This window comes from Aquarana catesbeiana, linkage group LG06 (genome assembly GCF_042186555.1).
Source record: "Aquarana catesbeiana isolate 2022-GZ linkage group LG06, ASM4218655v1, whole genome shotgun sequence".
Lineage (NCBI taxonomy): Eukaryota > Metazoa > Chordata > Amphibia > Anura > Ranidae > Aquarana > Aquarana catesbeiana.
The window spans coordinates 23,419,147-23,446,032 of record NC_133329.1 but is presented as its reverse complement, the minus strand read 5'-3'; the positions used below and the strand labels follow the sequence as shown (position 1 = coordinate 23,446,032).

Sequence of the window (26,886 nt, the reverse complement as noted above, 5' to 3'; positions counted from 1 at the left end):
ACTTTTTTTTGCATTGATACATGTCCCCTGGGGCAGGACCCAAGTCCCCAAACACTTTTTATAAAAATAACTTGCATATTGAACCTTAAAATTAGCACTTTTGATTTTTCATGTTCATGTCCCATAGACTTTAATGGTGTTTGCGTGTTCAAACTAATTTTTTGCCTGTTCGCATGTTCTGCTGCAAACCAAACCGGGGGGTGTTCGGCTCATCCCTAATCAGGGGTCAATATCTGCCAAAATATCTGCACTATGGTGCAACTGTTTTACTTTCTTTCACTGAAATTTCTGCAGCATGAGTGAGGCTTCTGTGACCATCAAAGCGAACCACCACCACCACAGTTGGATCCAAAGCTTATCAGAAGTAGCACCTCAAAGCCCATAAGTCAGTCTGAACATGTGTATGGTACAATCTCCATAAAGGTTAAAGTGGTTGTAAATCCTTAGGCTGGTCCGGTACGTCCCTGTTCACCATTTCAGGTCCGATTCCAGTCCAAATTTTTGGCTGAATTCTGACCTGAAATGGACCAGAAGATGCACAGACTCCTATGCAATTCGTTCCGCAGCTGTCCCGGAGCTGTTTGAACCATTTCTATTGAGAGCTGGTCACAGTCTCCTGACATGCGAATTGGATGCGGGGGAACCTGCATCTACAGTATTTCGCAATAGTGTAAACCCAGCCTCAAGGTTTTTCACCTTAATGCATTACATGCATTAAGATGAATAACCTTCTGTACTGCAGCTCCCCCCTTTTTCTCACCTGAGCCAGATCAGATTCAGCAATGTGCACGAGCCCAGCGACTTCAGTCACTCTCTCTTTCTCTTCATTGGACAGATTGATAAAAGCAGGAGCCATTGGCTCCTTCTGCTGTCAATCAAATCCTGTGACACAGGGACAGGGCTGAGTCCCGCTTTCTGTGTCAATGGATGCAGCAGTGGGACTCAGGAGTGAGCCCACACAGGTGCCCCCAGGGGAAGCAGCGTTCTGTGGGGGCACCCAATGAAGAGGAGGTGCCTGGAGGACTGGTGGGGTACCCCAGAATAAGAGAAACTAAATCCATGAAATGTTGTCTGAATTTAACAATATCCAAATGTTGGTATTCTATTAAACAAGTCATTGGAGAGGACCTGTGAGGTTAAGAATTATTCATATACAATGAGATAAAGTAACTTACCAGTAAATCCTACTATTTGAACAGAAAGTGATGAATTCCCCTGAACATTCAAAATCCAGAATCCCGCAGCCGGACTTTTAATCAAATTGGAATTTCGCATTTTCTGCATATTGTAGTAGAATTCATAATGGGTATATTTTTGAAAGGTAAATATTTTTCCTAAAAAATAAATAAAAAATAAATAAATGCACGTGTAACTAAATAAGTATGTTGAAAAAAAGGAAAGTAAAATAAATTGAATTTCTTTATCGTACATCACGGGACACAGAGCAGCCATAGTAATTACTATGTGGGTTATACGCCACCTATAGGTGAATGGACACTGGCAACCAAAAGACAGGAAGTTCCCCTCTATATAACCCCTCCTTCACAGGAAGCACATCAGTTTTTTCACCACTGTCTTCAAGGTGGATGGTCATGGATTACATGTGCTCTTGGAGCATACTTGGAGGTCTGGAAGGTTCTATTAAGAATCTTGGACTTAAATCGGATCCATTTGAAAAGGCTGTCAGCCTAAATGGATGGTGCCCGAGCCTCATTGGAAGGAGAGAAGATTCTTTGAGGTGGGAGTGTACCAGGGGAGTGGACCCCAGATTGAAGGGGGACCCAGTCTCTGAAGGTCTTTTTATGACAAAGCTCGCCGTGATGGGTGAAGATTGGACTCCTGTTATGTACAGAGTCCTGCGGCGGGAATGGTAAGTCTGCATTTGTTTGCAGTTTCTCTTTTAAAAATAGAGAGATCTGACTGTCTGTTCTCCTGGTGGCCACTGGGAGCGGTGTGCTGTTCAACAATGCTATGTACACCTTACTCATGCGGGCTGCTGTTTCTCCCACAGCCACTAGAGGGCACAGGTTTGCGCAAGTCTAGCCTATTATTATATAGGCAGGTAGTGGAAGGGCGGCCATGCCATGTGGCCTTTGGAGACATAGCGGCAGGCCGTGAGTGTGTGAGTGCTTGCTATGGGAGAATTGGGTGCAGAAAAGTCATGATTACATGCTGCATATTTACTGCCTATCTGAGGGGCCTGTACAACTGTACTGTAAGTAGATACACCCTTGGATGATTAGCAGTTCACTTTAAAGGTGTTATTAACTGCTTGTAGGCAGGAGCAGCGTAGTATACTTGCTTGCAAATTTGTTGCTTAAATGCATGTTTTAAAATACATGTTTGAAAAGACATGAGCATGGGTGCATTTTAAGGAGTTGTATCTCCAGTATAGTGCATATGTGCTTGGTATCCTGCAGGTCTAAATATGGGACCAACTGCAGTTGAGCAGGTGCCTGCTTACAAACTAGCTAAAACGCACAATTGCTGGAGCGCACAGTTGCTGGAGCGCACAGTTGCTGGAGCGCACAGTTGCTGGAGCGCACAGTTGCTGGAGCACACAGTTGCTGAAACGCACGGTTGCTGAAGATACATGTTTTTACAGGTTCACATAAATGTACATGGTTATACATGTTTGCATAAAAATACATGATCGTGGGTCTACAAAATGCATGTTTGGACATGTTTGTGTAAAAAATAAAAATGAAGAGAAGAAAAAACAAAACATGTTGATTGTTGATCACATAAAGATGCGTGATCGCATAAGGTGACAGGATCGCTTAAAGATATATGGTCACATAAAGATGCATGTTTTTGTTTGTATAGATATACATGGTTTTACATGGTCGCATAAAGATACAAGCTTATACATGGTTGCTTAAATATACATAGTTATTCATGATTGCATAAAGATGCTTGGTCGCATAAAAATGCTTGATCGCACAAGGATGCTTGATTGCACAGAGATGCTTAATCTTATAAGGATGCTTGATCACATAAGCATGCTTGATCGCATAAATATTTTGATTGCCTAAAGATACATGGTTGCAATAAGATGCATGTTACTACATGTTTGCTTAAATATACATGATTCCTCATGATCGCATAAGGATACATGGTTACATAAAAGTACTTGATGCATGATCGCAAAAAGATACATGATTACATATAGATGCATGTTTATTCATGTTTGCATAGATACATGTTGCGTAATGTTGCATAACATGCTTCATACACGCATGCTTGCTTATTGCAAAGAGGCTTGTTCCATGGGACATGTGTTACATAAATGCGTGTGTTCACTGCACACTTTTCATATTTTGCCTAAAAGCATATTTGTATGAACTCATGCTTCCATAAACACACGCTTCCGTAGAGGCATATTGCTTTAACACGTGCTGCATACATATGTTTATTTACATTAAACATACATATGAACTTGTTTTCTCTGGGACTATTTACCTATGTGTTTATTTGCATAGGACTACAGACATGCCTGAGGGTACATGTGTATGAGCTTATTGACCCTGTTCTGCATACATAAATGCATGAATGGCAAGAATACTTGTATACCTGCATGTTTGCATACCTAGGTACTTGCATACCTAAGGGGTTGCATAGAGCTAAACCAACACTGTTTTAGGCCTGCATCCTTGCAAGACTTTTATTAGGTTGAATAATGTGGTCGCTGCATTAGTTACCTGTTATACCAGCTAAACGGTTCCATAAAAAAAAGAAGAGGCCAGGGGCACAACTCTCAGGTTCAGGGATCTGGCGGTGTCCACCTCCCCCGATGGTGAGTGCATCTGAGCCACCGTGGGGTTTGGCATTGCAGGGTGTCCTGGCGCATTCATTTTTTTCAGACTGCGGCCCACCTTGTTCTTGCCTGATCTCGTTTGATCGAAGCCTGGTTAGTGTATAGATGGGAGACTGCCCAGGGATACCAGTTGCTGTAAGTTTCCCCACCGGAGTGAGGGAGGCATCTGTGGCTGCTGGGTTTTGAAACTTGGCCAGGTTATGTGCACCTCTTGGGAATGTCTGGGTCTGTCTCAAAGTCGTTAGTCTTTTGCCTTGCACTTGCTCTTGGAGCAGAAGTTATGGGCTCATTATCGTTAGACAATTAAATGGTAGCAGTTCCAAAGCCAAACAGGGACATGAGGTCAATATTAAGAGCTCAAGCCGCTGGACATCCTTCTGTTTTTCAGATAGGCTAGACTGTTCAGTGATGACCTCTCTGCAAGAGGTAGATTTCAGGGCCCAGGGGGTTTTTTCATAATCGTCTGTAAGCGCACATTTTCATGGGGCACTTTGATTACAGGCTCATCAAAGTTTTCTGTAATAGCAGTGGAAAGCCATTTTTTTTCTTTTGAAATCTTCCCTTTGGGTTGACCACAGCTCTAGAGGGTTCTCACAGCATTTAGCCCCAGTACTGGGCTTGCTGAAGACACCTCAATAATCTTTGCTCAAGAAGCAGTCAATTCCAGGGGTTCCTTCGATATATTTCTATAGGAGGAAGCTGTGTTTGGGTCAAAGCACGTTCTCTACATACAGCCCTACTTCATGCCTTGGTAGAGGTTCATTCTCGGTCTGGAACTTGAAGATCTAGGCCTTGCATTGCTGGAAGGCTCTGCTTCTGGGGAATACAGAGCGAAAATTGGTGCTTGATATTCTTCTTTTTTAGTCTCTCTAAGTTGACTTGAGGCTGGCTACAGTTCAATGGGCTTGGTCTCCACAGGGGAGAATACTGTCCAATAGCTTGTAATTTTTTGGACAGTATGCCTAGGATAGTGGCTAGGGGAACTCTGCAGGGGAATCTTCTAGATTCCAAATTCTGCAACAGTTTGGGACAGGTGTGTCCGGGACAAGAGACCCACTGTCAAAAAGGGTACATGTACCAGTAACACCTTAAGGTTTGGTTCTCCCTTATTAGATGTTTTTTTTTTTTCCTGTTTTGGATTCTGTCACATCCTTTGCGAAGAATCCGTAAGGTTGAACACTGATTTTAGTGTTGACCAAATTGGTACACATTTAAAGAAGTCCCAAGTGGGTATGTACCTAAAAACAGGGTGACACTGTAGGTACTGCTAAAATGGTGTGCCAACGTCCCTATAACATATAAATGGAGTATAGGAGCTAGAAAATTGGACTTTAGAGGCACACGAGTAGTTAGACTATAAAGGATAAAAATAGTTTTATTTTATTAAGTTTAAATTACAAAATTGAAGATAAATACTATAGTTGTTACATTATCCATATAAGGTATTATATATTTAATATTTCCTACTCTACATGCAATTTGAAACCCCACTTATTTATACAAATAATCAAACATCAGATGTATGTATACACCATATATACTTTATAATAGCTTCCCCAGTTACTTGGCTTTACCGTCTGCCCCCGGGTGACCATTTCGTTTATGGGGTTTTTCCATGTGATCATTATATTCGGTCGGAACATACTTTATCTCCCATTAAATGTTTGGTATTATATCTTAAAATATGTTTTGTGTCTATATTGTATATGTACTTATCGATGTATATTACATATATATTCAGCAGAACTATCCTTAGCTCCTGAAGAAGCATTATTTAGATGCGCAACATGTCGAGCAACTAAGAGAAAACCTACCCAAATCTGCAATTCAACCCACAACTCTCCTTCCTACATTCATAAGACAAGTAAAAAGGCGCAAAGCACAATTACCTTCAATAAAAAAACGATTAGTCCATAAACTTAAAATAGACGGGAAAGATGCATGTAAATGTTCATGCATATATGTTGGGAGTATATAAATGAAGGTCAGTCAGGGCAGCCACCGAAGGAGCCAAAAGCGGGATCCAGCAAGCTAGAACAACAACAAGGAGAGGGGCGCCTCTGAATATATATCATAAACACATTTTATTAAAACAGCAATATCCACTCACATAAAAGTTGGAGAAGTTGCATTCAGGTCTGTTGGCTGAGCCTGAAGAGATGCAGTAGAACTACAGGTCACAGTGGTTCCTGCAGGGCATATGAAGTCCAGAGAGGAAGGATGAGCTGGTGCAGCCAGATGCAATCTCTTGCAGTTATCAGTCCAACGCATATCCTGCTGTATAATCCTGGTGGTGTCCTGGATGTCAGGATAAGGGTTCCAAGTAGGAAAAAAACAGGGGAGGGGGGACGCCAGAGCAACTGTTCGGCCACGCTGCCGCTCACCACTATGTACTGATCACCGGGCGCCACGCTCTGTTTGCTCCCCAAGCCTCGTTGTGATTCTCCACACGGCTGGCCGTGTTCCAACTTAGAGGCTCTCAGTACATAGTGGTGAGCGGCAGCGCGGCCGAACGGTTGCTCTGGCGTCCCCCCCTCCCCTGTTTTTTCCTACTTGGAACACTTATCCTGACATCCAGGACACCACCAGGATTATACAGAAGGATATGCGTTGGACTGATAACTGCAAGAGATTGCATCTGGCTGCACCAGCTCATCCTTCCTCTCTGGACTTCATATGCCCTGCAGGAACCGCTGTGACCTGTAGTTCTACTGCATCTCTTCAAGCTCAGCCAACAGACCTGAATGCAACTTCTCCAACTTTTATGTGAGTGGATATTGCTGTTTTAATAAAATGTGTTTATGATATATATTCAGAGGCGCCCCTCTCCTTGTTGGTCTTCCTACATTCATAAATTGCAACCCTGTTTTGGGAATTTGTTCTCTATTTCTCACTGTTTGAATGTTTAATTATTTGTATAAATAAGTGGGGTTTCAAATTGCATGTAGGGTAGGAAATATCAAATATATAATACCTTATATGGATAATGTAACAACTATAGTATTTATCTTCAATTTTGTAATTTAAACTTAATAAAATAAAACTATTTTTATCCTTTATAGTCTAACTACTCGTGTGCCTCTAAAGTCCAATTGTCTAGCTCCCATACTCCTTTTACAAATTGGTACACAGGCATAACAGATCATGCGTGGGTTACTTCTTGGACACTCCTGGTCCAGCAGGACTTGATGGTCCTGTATCTTAGCACTGTTGAGCCCCTGGAAGCCAGCTTTGGGGAACTTCAATTACAGGACTTGAAAATATTTTTTTGCCTGGCGTGAAGCCAGGAAATGGCACCCACAGAAATATGTGGGTGGGAGATTTTCTGTTTTCTTTCTCCAGTCAGTAGAAAGGAGTTTGGCCTTAAGGGTCAGAGTTCGTCCCTATCCATTTTTTTCCAGGGGCCATTATACTCACTCCTTGTTTCAACCCTCATACAGCATGTAACTTGGACAGTCCCGCCTGTCAGGCCATTTTTTTGTGTCCTTGGGACTTGAATTCATTTGACTGTCCTTTTTTTGAACAAATCAAGAGATTCTGTTGGTCCTATTTATCTCAGAAGGTGGTTTCTTAGTTTGCTATCACTTCACGAAGTGGAGTGTCAGAGTTGGCGGCTCTTCATGTAAGGAGCCACTCTTGGTCTCGCATCATAAGGTAATGTTGCGTCCTCATCCATTTTTATTGCCTAAAGTGGTTTCCAGTTTTCACTTGAATCAGGACAGTGTCTTGCCTTTTATTTTTCACCTAATCCACAGTCGGCAGGAGAAAGATCGCTACCTACTCTAGAGGTAGTTCAGACACTCACAGTATACTTGAGTTGTCAGCACAAGTCAGGAATCCCGGTTGTGCTGCCAGAAGAGCCCAGGAAGGGCAGGCAGCATCCAGGTCGAATATTTAGCAGTGGATCTGCTAGTTTATCAATGATGCCTATGGTTTAAATGGCAAAGAAAAAAAAACATTTTTACTGGGGAGAGATTCTCTACCAGGTGTGGGAGTATTTTGGGCCACCCATCATTGGGTGTCAGTGACCCAGATGTTCAAGATCACTATTTGGTCTTTTGTTTATACATCTACAGGGTTTTTTACCAGGTTGATGTCAACCACGTTGCTTTGGGACATCCCACATAGTAATTACTATGGCTGCTCTGTGTCCCGTGATGTATGATAAAGCAAATAGGATTGGGGAGTGGCCTGGAGAGCAATGGAGTAGGGCACAGACTGTGAGAGCTTCACTGCCCAATACTCCTTTCCGACCATCCTGCGTGCATCTTGCCCATCTGCTACCATCCACTGCACCTGGGGACTTATCCTGCTTTCCCTGCTGCCCCTGGAGCCTGTCAGCGAATTTGATCGCCATCCGAGGCCACTGCGGCGTGTCTGTCCAGTTTAGTGCTGTCCCTAGGAAAGGGCCAGGCTTCGGCCTAGTCTCCGGAGCAGCGGCCATCTTGCTTCACCCGGTGGCGGCCAGGGCCAGCTTTCCGGGCCTCCCTGGCTACACAGAGACTGATCCTACTCTGGAACCACCTCTGGACTACCTGAGGCCACAATTACTGTGCATCCACGCCCTGTATCTACCTGGGGACAGGCTGTGGTGCCGGCCTACCTCCCGGAGCGGCGCCCATCTTGCTACACCCGGCTGTGGCCCTGGTGAGTTCTCCCAGCCTCCCTGACTGTATTTGCTATCCCCCCATCCTGGAGGGGCCTCCAGGCTGCCTGCAATCTCTGCTGAGTGAGCTCCGCCAGCATCTGAAGCTTTCCTCCCTCCTCCTGACGGCCGGAGTACACCCACAGAGGCAGTGGACATCTCCATGAGACGCTACTCATCCCGGACATCGAAAGGACGGGGTAAGAAGTATACTTTCCCTCCTGTACCGGAGGAATCCGTCTCGGTCCGCAGGGACCGCGTGGGGTCTAGAAGGCGCCCAGCCACGATCATGGCGTCCCAGGCAGAGAGCCAGGATCAGCCCTCGCTGCATGTAACCAGTCTTGCAGAGGTCCTGGCTGCCATTACAAATTGTCATGCCTCTGTCACCTCCCTAACCACTAAAGTAGATTCTGTGCAGCTTGATGTGGGGTTAATCAGGCAGGACATGGACAAAATGCGCTCCAGAATCCATACAGCAGAACAGCGCATAAGTCACGTAGAATACACGGTGGAGGGCCATACCACTGACCTGCAAATGCTGAACACTAAAATTAAAGCTCTTGAATACAAAGCAGAAGATGCCGAAAATCGCAATCGGAGAAACAACCTCCGCATTGTCGGCATGGCGGATGGTCTAGAGGGTTCACACCCGACTGAGCTTGCGGAAAATCTACTAAAAACCCTCCTGTCTCTGGCACAATTTTCACCCTTCTATGCAGTGGAACGTGTGCACCGCATCCCCCCTAAACCGGGCCCACTCGAAGCCCCACCGTGCACTTTTATACTCAAATTCCAGAGTACAGGGGGAACTGGCATATCAAAACAGCAAACATTTGATTTTGCCAGACTACTCAGTGGAAACGCAAAAAATGAGGCGCTCTTTTGACCAAGTAAAAGCTGCTTTGCGAGTAAAGGGCATTAAGTATAGTATCTTGTTCCCGGCAAGACTGCGGGTTCAAGATGGTGAAACCACTAGGTTTTTTTCTTCTCCCAGAGATGCTTCTGCCTGGCTAGAATCCCTCCCCCCGCACCGCTGATGGCTGCTGGTCTCCTCACATTTAAAAACCTCTTACCTCAGTATTACTGCCCCCCTCTTCTGTTCATAAACTACCTGACGGGAGGACCTTGGGGCGGATATCTTGGGGAGATCATCCTCCAGGTGTGAGGTTGCCTTCTACTTCTGTTGCACCTGTTGTGCCTGACCTACTTGTTTGCAACGTTTGAAGAAAGTGCCCCTGGACAGACCAGGTGATTATGTGCAGTTGTGCACACTCAGGTTTCTGTTCACCATTAAGTGCTCCGGATTTCATGGCTTATGCCAAAATGCTGTTTCCTGCTGCAGGGTTTGCCTTATATGTTGGGCGGGTTCCCCCCTCCTTATTTTTTTCCCCTGCACAGAGTCTCATTCCTCCTGCTGAAAAGTGCCCAAACTGGAAAGACTTCCTTCACACTAACTTCTGACTCACTGGCGGATTCTAGTGTCAGGTAAAAGGTACTGTAGCCCTGTACTTCTGTGAAGACTGTGAAATATTAATGCAGAAGGTTTATCCTCGGTCCTGATTAAAAGGACTGTTATTCAAGGGGATGGGATTGTTTTTCACTTGAGGTCTAATCGTCTGCTATCCCCCCCCCTCTCATGTTTAAATGCATAAAGGGTTTGAGTTTTATTATCTCTTGGTGCGCATTTGACAGATGGAGATGAAACCTAATAACTGTGTTGCTCCTCTCCTGCACTGGCGGTGGAGCCTCTCCCAGATATGCGGGGTCACTCCCCCCTCAGTGTATACTATAGGGGGCATATACTGGTACACGCCCCCTAGCATTGGGTGTATAATGTTTGGGGTTCTAAGCATTCCTAGGTTGGGGTTTGGGATGCGGGGAGGGGGAGGGTTAGGGAAAGGGTTGGGAATGTAAAAGGTGTTTTATTGTCACCTCAGGTGTTTTGTGATGTCTATACTTAAGGTAATTTGGTACAGTGTCATATGTGCTATAGTGTTTCTCATGCATGGCGCCAGGATGCTGCCCCGCGAGCCTTCTACCCCTACACTGATTTCTCCCATATACCTCACATGGCTCCAATTACAGTATTTTCTTGGAATGTTAGGGGCCTAAACTCAGCGCTTAAACGATCCCTGGTGTTCCGCTTTCTACAGAAACATAATCCTGACATTTGCATTTTACAAGAGACCCACCTTCAGGGCCATAAGACAATCTCCTTGAAAAGACCATGGGTGGGATTAAACTATCACACCACTTATTCTACATATGCTCGTGGGGTCAGCATCCTGGTTCTGAAATCCCTACCCTTTAGACCCATGACTATAAAGACAGATAAGGAGGGCAGGTATGTCATAGTACACGCAAACATTTATGATAGGGATATTGTACTGGTTGGGTTGTATCTTCCCCAGCCGGCATCGGTCCAAATCCTTCATGACATTATGCAGGAGGTAGTCCAGATGGACACCGGCTTGGTACTTTTGATGGGCGATTTTAATATGGTCCCATGCGCTGCTGTGGATAGGATGTGTGCATCAACTCGTGACTCTCCTCACCTCCGGCAGTGGGCGGACACGTTCGCCCTTATGGATGTGTGGAGACACACGCACCCGAAAGAAAGGGAATATAAAACACTATCTAGAATTGACCTGGCCTTTGGATCTAGCTCGGCCCTACAATGTGTCCAGGATGTCTGTATGCTTCCCAGAGGGATCTCTGACCACGCTCCCCTGTGTCTTTCTTTAACACTAATGCCGTGTACACACGAGCGGACTTTACGGCAGACTTTGCCCGACGGACTTTATGACAGACTTTCCGAATGAACAGACTTGCCTACACACAATCCACCAAAGTCCGTCGAATTCATACGTGATGACGTACGACCGGACTAAAACAAGGAAGTTCATAGCCAGTAGCCAATAGCTGCCCTAGCGTGGCTTTTTGTCCGTCGAACTAGCATACAGACAAGCGGACTTTTTGACCGGACTCTAGTTCGATGGATAGATTTAAAACATGTTTCAAATCTAAGTCCGTCCAACTTTTGAGAAAACAAAGTCCGCTGGAGCCCACACACGATCGAATTGTCTGACGAAATCCCGTCCGCCGGGCAAAGTCTGCCGTAAAGTCCACTCGTGTGTACTCGGCATTAGTGTTCCCTCTGGGTCCCACCTATGGCGACTTTCTAGCTACTGGGCAGCAGAGGAGAAGCTCCAGGAACCTTTTACAGCATCCATATGTAACTACTGGACTGAGAATACTGACTCAGCCCCTCCCTCAGTACTTTGGGATTCTTTTAAGGCCTGGGTTAGAGGAGAATTTATATCCAAGATATCACGCACTAAATGGCTCTTTCTTAACACATCCATAACACATGACAATCAAGGCACTAGGGTAATCGCCTCATTAGACGCTGAAAAGGCATTCGACTCTGTCGAATGGACCTATCTGTGGGAGGTCTTGCGTCGGTTTGGCTTCGGCCCTAAATTTATACATGGTATCCAGCTCCTATATCGGGCACCAAGGGCACAGGTTCGCACGAACAACTGTCTGTCAGAGCCATTCGTCCTTTTCCGTGGCACGAGACAGGGTTGCCCGCTCTCCCCGGGCCTCTTTGCCTTGGCCCTGGAGCCCCTGGCCACTTTGGTCAGGAATACTCCAGATGTGCTGGGCTTGCGGCTGGGTAAGCTGGAAGAGCGGCTGTCCCTGTACGTGGACGACGCATTATTATACCTTAATGACGCGGGCCCCTCTCTCTTGGCTGCCCTACATATTTTTGACACGTTTGGAGGTTACTTTGGTATAAGGATTAACTGGGCCAAGTCAATACTTTTCCCCCTAGATGAGGGAGCCATCCGTGGGGCGGCCTCCACTCCTCTCCGCTGGGTTGAAGAATTTCGTTATTTGGGGGTTCAGGTGACGAAACATCACTCGGACTTCTTGGGGAAAAATCTGATGCCTGTTTTGTCGACCCTTAGATCCAAGTGTTCAACATGGTCAAATTTGCCACTAAATTTGATAGGCCGCATAAACCTACTAAAAATGATCATATTACCCAAACTTAATTATCTATTCCGAAACTGCCCGATATGGATACCAGTCAGCTTCTTCAAAGAGATAAACAAATGCATAGGTTCCTTTATATGGAATGGGGCGGTACCGCGGTTGGCCAGATCCACGCTCTGGCTACCTGCTCACTTAGGTGGGTTAGCCCTACCCAATTTTCAAGTTTATTACTGGGCGGCGGTACTAGTGACAGTCCAGTGGTGGTACCAAGGGGATAGATCCAATGCGGCGGTATGCCTGGAGACAAACTGCTTGGGCTCCCTTGCTGGGCTCCACAGCTTTCCATACAGGGGTCCCAGGGCATAAGGGACAACACCGGGACCAACCAGGGTAACATGGCGGGTGTGGACCGTTGCCCGGCGGCGCTTTTTGCGGCCGGATCAGCGGTCTCCGGCGCAACCGTTGTGGGGCAATCCCACCCTATCACAACTTCGTTGCATTCCGGATCTACAGTTGTGGGCCAGGTTTGGCATCACGACACTGGACCACATTATGCCCCAGGGTACCCTATTGAAGTTTGTGGATCTGAAGGTTAAATATAATTTACCAACCTGGATGGCATTCAGATACCTACAACTCAAACATGCCACTGGAGCCCAATTCCCCCGGCCGATCACACTCAAAGCTGATCCTATAGAGGAACTGTTGGCTCCGGGTGATCTAACCAAGCCTCTTTCTACTCTGTATAGCGCGTTACTGGGCAATGAGTCCCGTTTGTGGGAAACATGGCACAGTGACATACCCTCACTAGATAGGGAAGGATGGGAGGACTGCCTGGAGTATGGCCCCAAATTAGTCATCTCCTCTAGAGATAAGTTAATACAGGTAAAATTTTTGCATAGGGTATATTATACGCTCCAAAGACTTCACAGGATGTACCCAGACAAAGACCCCGAGTGTCCCAGATGTAAAGCACATATAGGAACCTTCTTCCACATGTTCTGAGACTGTCCTGTCATTTCCACTTACTGGACGAAGGTCTTTAGGGAAGTTAATTCCAGACTGCAACTGACACTCCCAATGTCACCTGAGATGGCATTACTGGGAGTTCACGATGACGAGCAAAGACCACACCACTTAAAACTACTAATTGCATACCTATTATTTTATGCTAAAAAAGAAATCCTCCTTAAATGGATTCTACCAGACCCCCCCTCCATCTCCTCCTGGAAGGCACTGATCAAAGCTGCACTGCCCATGTATAGAATTACATATTTGAACAGAGGCTGTTAGTGGAAATATTAAAAAGTCTGGGCCCCATGGACCTCTGACTAACGTACTGGTGAGGATCTCATATCCTAAGATAGGTAACTGTAAAAGGTATACTACTAGACACTTACGCGGAATGTATTAACCTAGTCCACATGCTACCTGTATGCGAAATTTTGCTGCATGTTGTGCTTGTTCACTGTATTGTCTGGACCTGTATGTACACAAATGTATTCCATGTGATGATATGTACTGTACCTATGGATATGTTTTTATTCAACCTATATGACAACAATAAAACCTTTGTTTGTAAAAAAAAAGAAAATGTGATTTTTATTACAGCTTACCTGTAAAATCCTTTTCTTGGAGTACATCACAGGACACAGAGGTCCCTCCTCTCTTATTGGGATATACATTGCTTTGCTACAAAACTGATGTGCTTCCTGTGAAAGAGGGGTTATATTGAGGGGAACTTCCTGTCTTTTGGTTGCCAGCGTCCATTCACCTATAGGTGGCCTATAACCCACATAGTAATTACTTTGGCTGCTCTGTGTCCCGTGATGTACTCCAAGAAAAGGATTTTACAGGTACAGTAAGCTGTAATAAAAATCCTAGTATTCCATTCCAACATAACACATTCCAGAAGGAACGGCAGCAAAATCTGTTCTGCTTGAACAATTTCAGTTAGAAGTTTAAAATAATTGTTAAAAATGCAAAAGTCTGATCCCAAAAAATTGTATGTAGCGCCCCCCTGGGTCTACTGAAGGCAAGGAGGTACCTACATTTCCCCCTTCCTGCCCAGGCCAATTTTCAGCTTTTAGCGCTGTTACTTTTTAAATGAAAATTTCAGTCATGCTACACTGTACCCAAACACATTTCATTTTTTCCCACAAATAGAGCTTTCTTTTGGTGATATTTAATCACCACTGAGGTATTTCTTTTTTGCCGAACAAATAAAAAGAAGACTGAAAATTTAGAAAAAAAAAGGTTTTCTTTGTTTCTGTTATAAAATTTTGTAAATAAGTAAGTTTTCTCCTTCAGTGATGGCCACTGATGAGGCTGCACTGACGGGTACTGATAAGGCAGCACTGATGAGGTGATACCAATCAGGTGGCACTGATGGACACTGATGATGCGCACTAATGTGCAGCACCGATGGGCACTGATAGGCAGCACTGATATGCAGCACTAATGGGCATTGATAGATGGCACTGATAGGCACTCATAGGTGGCACTGATAGGTGACACTGATGGGCACTGGAAGGCTGCACTGATGGGTACTTATGGGTGGCACTGATGGGCAGCACTGATAGGTGGCACTGATGGACATTGATGTGTGGCACTGATAAAGAGGCACTGGCAGGCATTAGTGATGGGTACTAATTGGCATAATTTATGTGCACTGATTGGCATCATTTATATGCACTGATTGGCAACCCTGGTGGTCATGGTTGGCATACCTGGTGGTCATCAAAGGTGGGCATCCCTGGTGGTCCTGGGTGGGCATCCTTGGGGGGGCTTCGCTGATAATCAATAAGCGCAGACACCCCCTGTCAGGAAAGCAGCCAATCGGCTCTCCTTTACTCGCGTCTGTCAGATGCGATAGAGGAAAAGCCGATACATGGCTTTACCTGTTTACACAGTGATCAGCTGTGATTGGACACAGCTGATCACATGGTAAAGAGCCTCTGTCAGCCTGACACACAGCACCACCGATCACTGCGCTGCGTGCCCCCACGGGCGTGCGGTGGCTTGTTATCCTGAAAGACGTCATATGACGTCCAGTCAGGATAACGGAACCACCGACCGGGAGTCATTCTGCTATAGGCCGAGTGGGAAGTGGTTAAGCCAATCCGGCAACACTGTAAGCACATTTTAGATATACAGTATCTCACAAAAGTGAGTACACCCCTCACATTTTTGTAAATATATTATTATATCTTTTCATATGACAACACTGAAGAAGTGACACTTTGCTACAAGTAGTGAGTGTACAGCTTGTATAACAGTGTAAATTTGCTGTCCCCTCAAAATAACTCAACACAGCCATTAATGTCTAAACCGCTGGCAACAAAAGTGAAAATGTCCAAATTGGGCCCAATTAGCCATTTTCCCTCCCTGGTGTCATGTGATTCATTAGTGTTACAAGGTCTTAGGTGTGAATGGGGAGTAGGTGTATTAAATTTGGTGTTATCGCTCTCAGTCTCTCATACTGGTCAGTGGTAGTTCAAAATGGTTGCCAGCAATGGGGAGCTACAGTTCATTGAGGAAACTATGAATGCCAACATGTACTGTGACATACTGAAGCAGAGCATGATCCCCTCCATTCAGAGACTGGGCCACAGGGCAATATTCCAACATGATAACGACCCAAATTACACCTCCAAGATGACCACTGCCTTGCTAAAGAAGCTGAGGGTAAAGGTGATGGACTTGTTAAGCATGCCTCCAGACCTAAACCCTATTGAGCATCTGTGGAGCATCCTCAACTGAAAGGTGGAGGAGTGCAAGGTCTCTTTGGGCCCAAATTCAACATTTTCAATTAGGGGTGTACTCACTTTTGTTTCCAGCGGTTTAGACATTAATGGCTGTGTGTTGAGTTATTTTGAGGGGACAGCAAATTTACACTGTTATACAAGCTGTACACTCACTACTTTACATTGAAGCAAAGTGTCATTTCTTAAGTGTTGTCACATGAAGATAGAATAAAATATTTTCAAAAATGTGAGGGGTGTACTCACTTTTGTGAGATACTGTACATATTGTCTTAGAAATTCACTGAGGGACATTTTTATGCAAATTAGTGACATACAGTGGGGGCGGAAAGTATTCGGACCCCCTTAAATTTTTCACTCTTTGTTATATTGCAGCCAGTTAAGTTCATTTTTTTTCCTCATTAATGTACACACAGCACCCCATATTGACAGAAAAACACAGAATTGTTGACATTTTTGCAGATTTATTAAAAAAGGAAAACTGAAATATCACATGGTCCTAAGTATTCAGACCCTTTGCTGTGACACTCATATATTTAACTCAGGTGCTGTCCATTTCTAATGATCATCCTTGAGGTGGTTCTACACCTTCATTTGAGTACAGCTGTGTTTGATTATACTGATTGGACTTGATTAGGAAAGCCACACACCTGTCTATCTAAGACCTTACAGCTCACAGTGTATGTCAGAGCAAATGAGAATCATGAGGTCAAAGGAACTGCCTGAAGAGCTCAGAGACAGAATTGTGGCAAGGCACAGATCTGGCCAAGGTTACAAAAAATTTCTGCTGCGCTTAAGGTTCCTAAGAGCACAGTGTCCTCCATAATCCTTAAATGGAAGACGTTTGGGACGACCAGAACCCTTCCTAGAGCTGGCCGTCCGGCCAAACTGAGCTATCGGGGGAGAAGAGCCTTGGTGGTAAAGAAAAACCCCATAGATCACTGTGGCTGAGCTACAGAGATGCAGTCGGGAGATGGGAGAAAGTTGTAGAAAGTCAACCATCACTGCAGCCCTCCACCAGTCGGAGCTTTATGGCAGAGTGGCCCAACGGAAGCCTCTCCTCAGTGCAAGACACATGAAAGCCCACATGGAGTTTGCTAAAAAACACCTGAAGGACTCCAAGATGGTGAGAAATAAAATTCTCTGATCTGATGAGACCAAGATAGAACTTTTTGGCCTTAATTCTAAGCGGTATGTGTGGAGAAAACCAGGCACTGCTCATCACCTGTCCAATACAGTGAAGCATGGTGGTGGAAGCATCATGCTGTAGTGGTGTTTTTTAGATGCAGGGACAGGACGACTGGTTGTAATCGAGGGAAAGATGAATGTGGCCAAGTACAGGGATATCCTGGACGAAAACCTTCTCCAGAGTGCTCAGGACCTCAGAGCGGGCTGAAGGTTTCCCTTCCAACAAGACAATGACCCTAAGCACACAGCTAAAATAACGAAGGAGTGGCTTCACAACAACTCTGTGACTGTTCTTGAATGGTCCAGCCAGAGCCCTGACTTAAACCCAATTGAGCATCTCTGGAGAGACCTAAAAATGGCCGTCCACCAACGTTTACCATCCAACCTGACAGAACTGGAGAGGATCTGCAAGGAGGAATGGCAAAGGATCCCCAAATCCAGGTGTGACAAACTTGTTGCATCTTTCCCAAAAAGACTCATGGCTGTATTAGATCAAAAGGGTGCTTCTACTAAATACTGAGCAAAGGGTCTGAATACTTAGGACAATGTGATATTTCAGTTTTTCTTTTTTAATAAATCTGCAAAAATGTCAACAATTCTGTGGGTTTCTGTCAATATGGGGTGCTGTGTGTACATTAATGAGGAAAAGAATTAACTTAAATGATTTTAGCAAATGGCTGCAATATAACAAAGAGTGAAAAATTTAAGGGGGTCTGAATACTGTCCGTCCCCACTGTATATCCCGGTGGGAGCCGTAGGTCTATTCGTATTAACACAACAGGTGTTCAAAAAAACTCTCCTGCTTCTGCCTAAGCCATCCTGTCCCCTCCCCAACGTATGTCGACACAGGGAATCATGTGTCTTCCTCAGGGGGATTGCTACAGCCATTCACTAAAACTGGAAGAGAAGCAGTTTAACCTTAAACAGCGTAGAGGGTTCTTTACTGTCAGAGCAGTAGGCATGTGGAATTCTCTTCCACAAGCAGTGGTATCAGCAGGGAGCATCAATAGTTTCAAAAAACTATTACAGTGGCACCTTAATGACCACAACATAGAGGGATATACACACACACACACACGCACACATCACAGGTTTAACTGGATGGACTTTTTTCAACCGCACCAACTATGTAACTATGTAACTCAACCTCTCAATCATTCATCTCCCTGCTGGATTTTGTACTAAAGCTGAAAGCTAACAAGTGAAAACAGGAAAGAGTTCCTTGGTGAACCATGATAGTAGAGTGATGACTATGGTACTCACCCAACTTGCAGGAAATGTATAGACTGTGGGAAGTTTTTCACACAAACACAAGTAGAGCAAAGTGTAAAGTTTACTATAGCAGCAAGTTTACTAAGTTACTATAGCAGCAAAGGGACATTTCCAGGAGTCTATAAGGATCTGTGTGAATGGACTTTTGTTTGTTTCAAATTGGTTTAGCATCCCCATACAGACCTATGAAGCAGGACAAATGCAGGTCAGAAGAATGTCGACTGCGAGTCAAATTCACCATTCAATGTATTCTATACTCTCTGAAGCATTTATGACTGAAGTCAAAGTGAATCCATCAACACAAGCCCAAAGCCTGTCATCAAAGACCCTTAGAATGAACTGGAACCAGGTCTGCCAATGCATTGCTCACACCTCAAGTTTCTGGTGAACCAAGTAGAAAAGAATTCCCCTCTACTAGATTTGAAAAAATCTGATTATCTAAATAATGTGGTAGTGCATGAAACCCGCTGACTCACAAGACACTTCCCATGACAGGTGGAAGCAAAGACCTTTTTTGTAGATATGGAAGACATTGGATCTATGTTCTTAAGATTGATAGAAATAATGCAATATAAACATTCAGAAATTCTTGTTGTCATTTTACAACCATCAACTTACCGTTCGGATCAGTAAAGTTTAGCATCGCTTTTGCATCTCTTGTGATCAGTAAATATGATAAGGAAGTTGGCACACTAAACACTTCAGTATATTCGTCCGTGATATTTAGATGGATTTTCAGGAGGCGCACAGATGGATTAAGAGGCTTAGACAAAAGCAATTCAAATGAGTGCCATAGCTGCCAAAAATAATTAAAAAATAAATTATATTATTTGAATTAAACCCACAATAGTTATAAAAGGATGAATGTGTTAATGGGCCCATACCCTCTGCTATAAGTTATTGAAACACACATTTACTAAAACTATGTTTACGATGCTTCAGTTAATGAATGAAAAGGACCCTCTGTCTCCTCTCCATTCATCTTCAGTACAACTAAGGCTACAGAGAAAGGGACTGAGGAATTTCTGTCCTCAGCCCCTTTCCCTGTCTCAAAAGGGAGATGCCAGGGGTCTGTTAAATAAATAATATAAATAAATAAATAAATAAAATAAATAAATAATATAAATAATAAAAAAAATAATTATAATAAACAAATATTGAAAAGGTAAAATTGTGAAAATAATACAAAATAAAATAAAAAACACACTGACGCTATCCACAGATATAAATTGTAAAAAAAATAATACAAATAATACAAAAAAAATCCTAAAAATTGTAAAAAATAATACAAAAAAATAAATTGTAAAAAATAAAATTGTAAAAAAATACAAATAAAAAATACTGACACAGTCCACGATTCAACAGTACTTGAAAAAGGTATTGGTACTTGTACTTGGTCTTAAAAAAGTGGTATTGGTGTAACCCTATTTTATATAACATATCTGTGGGATCCCTCTAGAAGCTGGAAAATACTGTAGTTGACACTGCTACTATGCCTCTACTACAGTTATCTTCCAGATTCCAGGTCCAGTTCTTAGAGGCTGCACTGCTGCTTACTAAACACAGGGAGTCGACTGTTCAGCACAAGCACATTTCAGAGAATGCTTTTCATCCATGGTGTCACTGCTCTGACTCTCCACCTCATCCAATCAGAGAACACTTTTGCCCCGTACACACGGTTGGATTTTCCGATGGACAATGTCCGATCGGAGCGTGTTGTCGGAAATTCCGACCGTGTGTGGGCTCCATCGGACATTTTCCATCGGATTTTCCGACACACAAAGTTGGAGAGCAGGAGATAAAATTTTCCGACAACAAAATCCGTTGTCGGAAATTCCGATCGTGTGTACACAAATCCGACGGACAAAGTGCCACGCATGCTCAGAATAAATAAAGAGATGAAAGCTATTGGCCACTGCCCCGTTTATAGTCCCGACGTACGTGTTTTACGTCACCGCGTTTAGAACGATCGGATTTTCCGACAACTTTGTGCGACCGTGTGTAGACAAAACAAGTTTGAGCCAACATCCGTCGGAAAAAATCCTAGGATTTAGTTGTCGGAATGTCCGAACAAAGTCCGACCGTGTGTACGCCCTATTTGTATTCATTTAGAAAATGCAAAGCATTCAATAAATGGCACACATGCCAAGCTGCCACCCTCCTGTGTTCACAATGCCACTCGGTATGGGACCCAAATGCAAATTGAGAGAGTTGGAGTGGTAGTGTAGTAGTGTTGTCTATTACGGTGATTTCCTGCTTCTGGAGGCATACCACAGGTATGGAATATACGTAGTTCAAGTTAGAAACAACATAACTAGGTATAAAATGTCCAGACCTGGAATTCTTCTTTAATTTTTTTTTCTTGGGTTATAACCTCTAAAGCAGTCAACAGTATACAGTATAACTGAAATTCAGCCCAGTATATAAAAATGTTCCATCACCGTCAAAATAATGTTACCTTCACTAATACTATACTGTATATGCTTCTACGATTCTTACCTTATAATTATCAATATCTCCCATATCAATAAAATCTCCATAACTAAGAAATGAAATTTCATTGAACACATCTTCGTGGGAAGCTTTCATTGTACAATACCAGGAGAACCACAAAAAATAAACCTGTAGAGAAAAAACAATGTTTACCAAGAGATCAGAGATACGTAGACGATGTATGAATTTACATGGAGGGTTCTTACTTGGGACTTCTTCTCCTCCAACAATGTGTAAACATCAGATAGAAGCTGAGTGTCATTGTAATCTGCCATGCAGCCAATTGTAGGAACCAAAATGATGGACTCAGCCGGGGAAATCTCCAGAGCTCTCTTCAGCTCATAGAGGAGGGATTGATTGCAGATTAATATAGGTTCATAGTGATAACAATTTGCAGAATACCTTCTTATACTTTGAAAGAAATCACTCTTGTCATTGGTGACAACTTTATTTGTTTCTGAAAAAAATAAAACTGGTAGTAAATACTAATACTAACTACACTTAAAAGTGACCCCCACATATCCTGCATACCCTATATAAAAAAGGTTTGTGTTCTTACTTATTTTCAGTCTGCTCCAGTGTAGTCACATGATCCTGCAGCTCTGGCTACCCTGTGTAAGGGAAGGCTTGAAAATGACTACATTTTCAGAACCCTGACGTCACCTATAGGGACCTATTGCCCAGCCATTGTCGGCACTCCCTCCTCTCCCCTGTAGAAGCCTCTTACTGACATGTGCCGTGTGCTGCGTGAGGCCTACAGCAAACTGCTAACAGCAGCATAAAAAACCTTAAGAGATCAAAACCACCTATAAAAGTCTTGACGTCCTCAGTTTAGTAATCTAGTAAAAATACTGCACATAAAGAACCCCATCCTATCTGGTTGTAGTCTAGACTTCCAAATTTCACTCAGTCAGGAAGCCCCTGGTACAAAAGTTCATCTTGCTTAACTGTTTGCCTACTGGGAACTTTTACCCCTTTCCTGCCCAGGCCAATTTTCAGCTTTCAGCGTTGTTGCACTTTGAATGACAATTGCGCGGTCATGCAACACTGTATTTATACTGTACTTAGCATTTATTTTTACACAAATAGAGATTTCTTTTAGTGATATTTAACCACATGAAGACAGCCCCATGCAGATAAACTGCGGCAGGGCGACCCTACGTACCTGTGCCACTGGTGACCCCCTCCTGTTGTGATTGGACACAGGGGTAGTCAATCAGTGGGTCTGCTGGATGCAATGTCCACTGGGACCTTAACCCTTTGATTTCACCTGATGTTAACCCATTCACTGCCAGTGTCATTAGTACAGTGACAGTGCATGTTTTTTAGTGTCACTGGTCCCCAAAAAGTGTCAAAAGTGTCAGTTAGTGCCCGATTTGTATGTTGCAGTCCTGCTAAGAATCGCTGGTTGCCACCATTAATAGTAAAAATAAAATAAATAAAAATTCCATAAAAATATCCCACAGTTTGTAGACGATATAAGGTTTGCGCAAACCAATCAATATACGCTTATTGTGACTTTTTTTTACCAAAAATATGTAGAAGAATACATATTGACCTAAAATAAATGAAGAAATTAGATTTTTTTACATTTTTTTATTTAATGTTTTATAGCAGAAAGGAAAAAAATGTTGAGTTTTTTTCAAAATGGTCAGTCTTTTTTTGTTTATAACCCAAAAAATAAAAACTGCAGAGGTGATCAAATCAAAAGAAAGCTCTATTTGTAGGAAAAAAGGACATCAATTTTATTTAGGTTTAGTGTCACATGACTACGCAATTGTCAGTTAAAATAACGCAGTGCCGTATCGCAAAAAACGGCCTGGTCAGGTGGGGGGTGAACCTTCCGGGGGTTAAAGTGGTTAATTAAAGTTAATCAAAGTTTTCCCTAATTTCTGTTATAATATTTTGCAAATAAATAATCTTTCTTCATAAGATTAGGCCAAACTGTATTCTGCTACATTTCTTTGATGAAAATAACTCAAATCAGTGTTTATTGTTTAGTCTGTAGGAGAGTTATATTGTCCACAAACTATGGTACATATCTGAAAATTTACCAATCCTGATGTACTGACAGCTTATCTAATTTCTTGAGGCCCGAAAACACCACATCAGTTTGGGCCAAACATTTGCCTGTTCGGTTGTTCACCAAACACCCAAATCTGCAGGGTGTTCACCGGGTGTTCACCCAGACGAACACCCGGCAATGCACTGAGCACTGCACAGTGTATTCTGTGCCCTGATTGGGTAAAGCTATGCCCAATCAGGGGGCAGTGTAGGCTGGTTGTTACGAAGTGGGGTCGGTAAGCCGTAGGCGGCATCGTTAACAAATGATGAGTCATCATCTGTCAATGAGTTTCCCAATAACAATCTAGAACAATAAAAGAAAAGTGCCAGTAAAAAAAGAAAAGAAAAAAAAAAGCTGCGTGGGGTCCCCCCCAAAATCCATACCAGACCCTTATTCAGGCATGCAGCCTGGCAGGTCAGAAAAGGGGGGGATGACTGAGCACCCCCCTGAACTATACCAGGCCACATGCTCTCAACATGGGGGGGTGGGTGCTGTGGGGCAGGGGATGAGGGCAAGGGTCTGAGGGTGGGGGGATTATTGGAATCTGGGAGCCCCCTTAAACAAGGGGGAGTCCCCCATTTGAAGGAGTATTGGGTACCTAGTACCCCTACCCATTCACAAAAAAGTGGCAAAAAGCAATAAACACAATAGACAGTTGCTGACATTATACCTTTAATAAAAATAATGTCCCTCATTGTAAATCCATTGTCAATCATGCCGCCCGCCAACCTGAAAAATAAAAAAAACATGAAAAACACTCCACCTCCTGGGAGGCCTCCTGCCTCCTCTCGACTTTAACATTTCTTATATAGGTAAGGGGCAGGGCCGTGATGTCACACTCCCATCATGCACAAGTCTGTGATGTAAGAAGGGGGCAGGACCACTGGGTGATGTAGCTAGGTGGCCTCACCCCTTACCTATATAAGAAATGTCAAAGTCGAGAGGGGGCATTTGACATGAGGCTTCCCAGGAGGCAGAGCATTTTTCATTTTTTCTATTTTTCGGGGCAGTGAGTGGAATGATTGACAATGGATTTAAATTATTTATTAATTTTTTCCACTTTTTTGGTGAATGGTTAGGTGTACTATGTACCCGATACCCATTCATATGGGGGGGGTTCTGGAGGCCCCCTTTTTAAAGGTGGCTTCCAGATTCCTATAAGACCCCGACAACCACAGCCCCAGGGTTGTCGGGAAGAGACCCTTGTCCCTATCAACATTGGGGCAAGGTGCTTTTGGGTGGGAGGGGGCACCTACCCCCCATGTTGAGGGCATGTGGCCTGGAATGGTTTAGGAAGGGGGGTGCTTGCTTGTTCCCCCTCTTTCCTGACCTGCTAGGCTGCATGCTTGGATAGAGGTCTGGTATGAATTGGGGGGAGCACTGTTTTTTGTTTTTGTTTTTTTTAGTTTTTGGCTTGTGTTCCCCTCAAAATCCATACCAGGCCCTTCTCGTTTGGACTCCATGCCGTTTTCTTTATTTTTTCAATAACCGAGGCCGGCAATTGTAACTGTGAGTCATTTTAAATGGGATTTGACTTGTTTTTTTTCTTTAGAAATGTCATTTTTGCTGCTGCATGTTTTATGTATGCTACAGATGCGCCACTTTACAGGAACAGTAAGAGGACCCCCAGGCACTATATTTAAAGGAATTTTTCATTTTTATTGTCGCATTTTAAGCATAATTAAAATCACTGCTCCTGCAAAAGTGATCATTTTTAAAGAAAATGTTTTTATTGATACATGTCCCCCAGGGCAGTATCCGGAGCCCCCATATGACCAATTACTTTAATATAAGCCTTCAAAATGGGCACATTTGGTTTTTCCTGTTCGGCTCTTATAGACTTCAATGGAGTTCGCCGTTCGGGTTAGAACATTTCCCCTGTTCAGAAATTCTGCTACCAATCCTTAGTGTTTAGTAAGAGGCATGGCACATTTTTTATAAGTTGTAATTTTTTGTCACATTTTTTTTTTTTTAAAGAAAATAGTTTTTTACATTGTATAAAATGTTTTACATACTGTTACCAGTGCAGTACAGCATCATAATATAACTGGTGTGGCAGTGATCAGGGACACTGACTGGTGACCAAATGTATAAAAAAAAATATATGTATTTATTTTCTATTTTGTCTTTTTTTTTACCTTTTTATTTAACATACTGTGCCCAGAGTAATACAGTGCTACCATAATAACACCAGTTGATCAGGATTTTTTTTTTTTTGTGGCATTCTAACTTTTAAATGTCTTCCCCAGGAAACAGATTACACAAAGCTAGGGGAGTTGTTAGAAAAGAAAAAAAATCACAAACACATACATGCTATGAACTGGATGGATCTGTGTTTTTATTTCAACCTTATGACTATATATCTATAAAGTATAATTTTAAAATAAGAGAACAGTTATGGTGCTGATTTTGCATTTACCTGCATAGTCCAGGGTGGTATATTGTCGTGTAACACAGGGGAATCTGCGTGATACAGAATTCAGAGCTTTCTCCAAAAATAATGCAATTCGACAGGTCAGAGTTTTATCCATCAATACAGTAAGGGAGGTCCCCTCTATAACACAAATTATTCAGATAAAATAATGTTCTATTGAAACTTTAGAAAACACACTCAGGATCGCTGGTAATATTGTAACAATATCTCAATAAAATGTTAGTAAGGGATTCTTTACCTTAACATTAAAAGTCAACAGCTAAAAATACTGTAGCTGCTGACTTTTAATAAAAGGACACTTACCTGTCCAGGGATCCGGGGCCGTCCTCACCCAACCCCACTTTTCAGGTCCTCGGTGCTGGCATCTTTAGTGTGGGAAGCCAACTGTAACACCTTGAGGCTTCTCAACCAGCTCCCCACTGTGCATGCGTGAGCTATGCTTTGTTTTGTGAATGGTCCTGCAGCTTTGTGGGACCTGTGAGTAGTTCCAGAAGGCTGTGGGAGCAGGGGGGCAAACTTCCCCATGGATTGCCATGGTGACCTAGCCAGAAGTGGGAGCAGGTACCTGTCGAAACCAGGTACCCGCTCCAACCCCCCAAAAAAATGTAAAGTGCTGACACTTAAAGTGTTACTAAAAACCCACAACAGTAAAATCAGTCTGTATATGCAGTAAAACATGGGAGAAAGACAAGTAACACCTTAAACAGTTTAAATCAGTAGACCCCCAGCACCAGGTTGGTTTGAGTTGATTATAACATCTGCTCTGATCCTCAAAGTCTGAAGTAGTCAACGCTGGTCTGGGCCTAGAGACCCCAAAGTTCAGTTCCCAGAGACTGTGTGTTTTGAGGAGACATAGACTTGAATCCAAAGCAAGACCACTTCAAGGGTCCCCCAGGCACACGCCTCCCAAAGAGTAGTGTTCCCTTAAAAGTCAGAGCCCATAGTCAGTAGGCAAGAGGCTCTCCAAAAACCTCTGTCCTGGCAGGGTCTGTCAAACTATGTAACTGTATACGCAACATTTAGCCTCAGTTTACACTTGTGGATAGAGAGTGATTAAAAACTCACAGTTGACCCACATTTTTATGTTGTGTTGCAAAGCATTGTGGTGCCACAGAAACGATCTCCCCTTTATCTACCTACTGCTAAATGTGAACTGTTCAACTGAATGGAGAAAAAAAGGCCTCCAAGAAATGCTGGGACTTTGAT

At 43.4% G+C, this 26,886-nt stretch overlaps 1 protein-coding gene across 1 annotated transcript in view; it reads right to left on the bottom strand.

The window, feature by feature from the left end:
* Window positions 1-26,886, bottom strand: part of LOC141147915 (uncharacterized) — a 55,340-nt gene that overhangs the window by 24,010 nt on the left and 4,444 nt on the right. The window contains exons 5-12 of the mRNA XM_073635073.1: window positions 25,666-25,800; window positions 21,388-21,638; window positions 21,188-21,310; window positions 19,303-19,484; window positions 15,005-15,026; window positions 13,635-13,664; window positions 10,437-10,454; window positions 1,176-1,278 (exon numbers count right to left, since the gene is read on the bottom strand). Coding sequence (XP_073491174.1) covers window positions 1,176-1,278; window positions 10,437-10,454; window positions 13,635-13,664; window positions 15,005-15,026; window positions 19,303-19,484; window positions 21,188-21,310; window positions 21,388-21,638; window positions 25,666-25,800 — 864 coding nt within the window. The remainder of the gene's footprint in view (window positions 1-1,175; window positions 1,279-10,436; window positions 10,455-13,634; window positions 13,665-15,004; window positions 15,027-19,302; window positions 19,485-21,187; window positions 21,311-21,387; window positions 21,639-25,665; window positions 25,801-26,886) is intronic.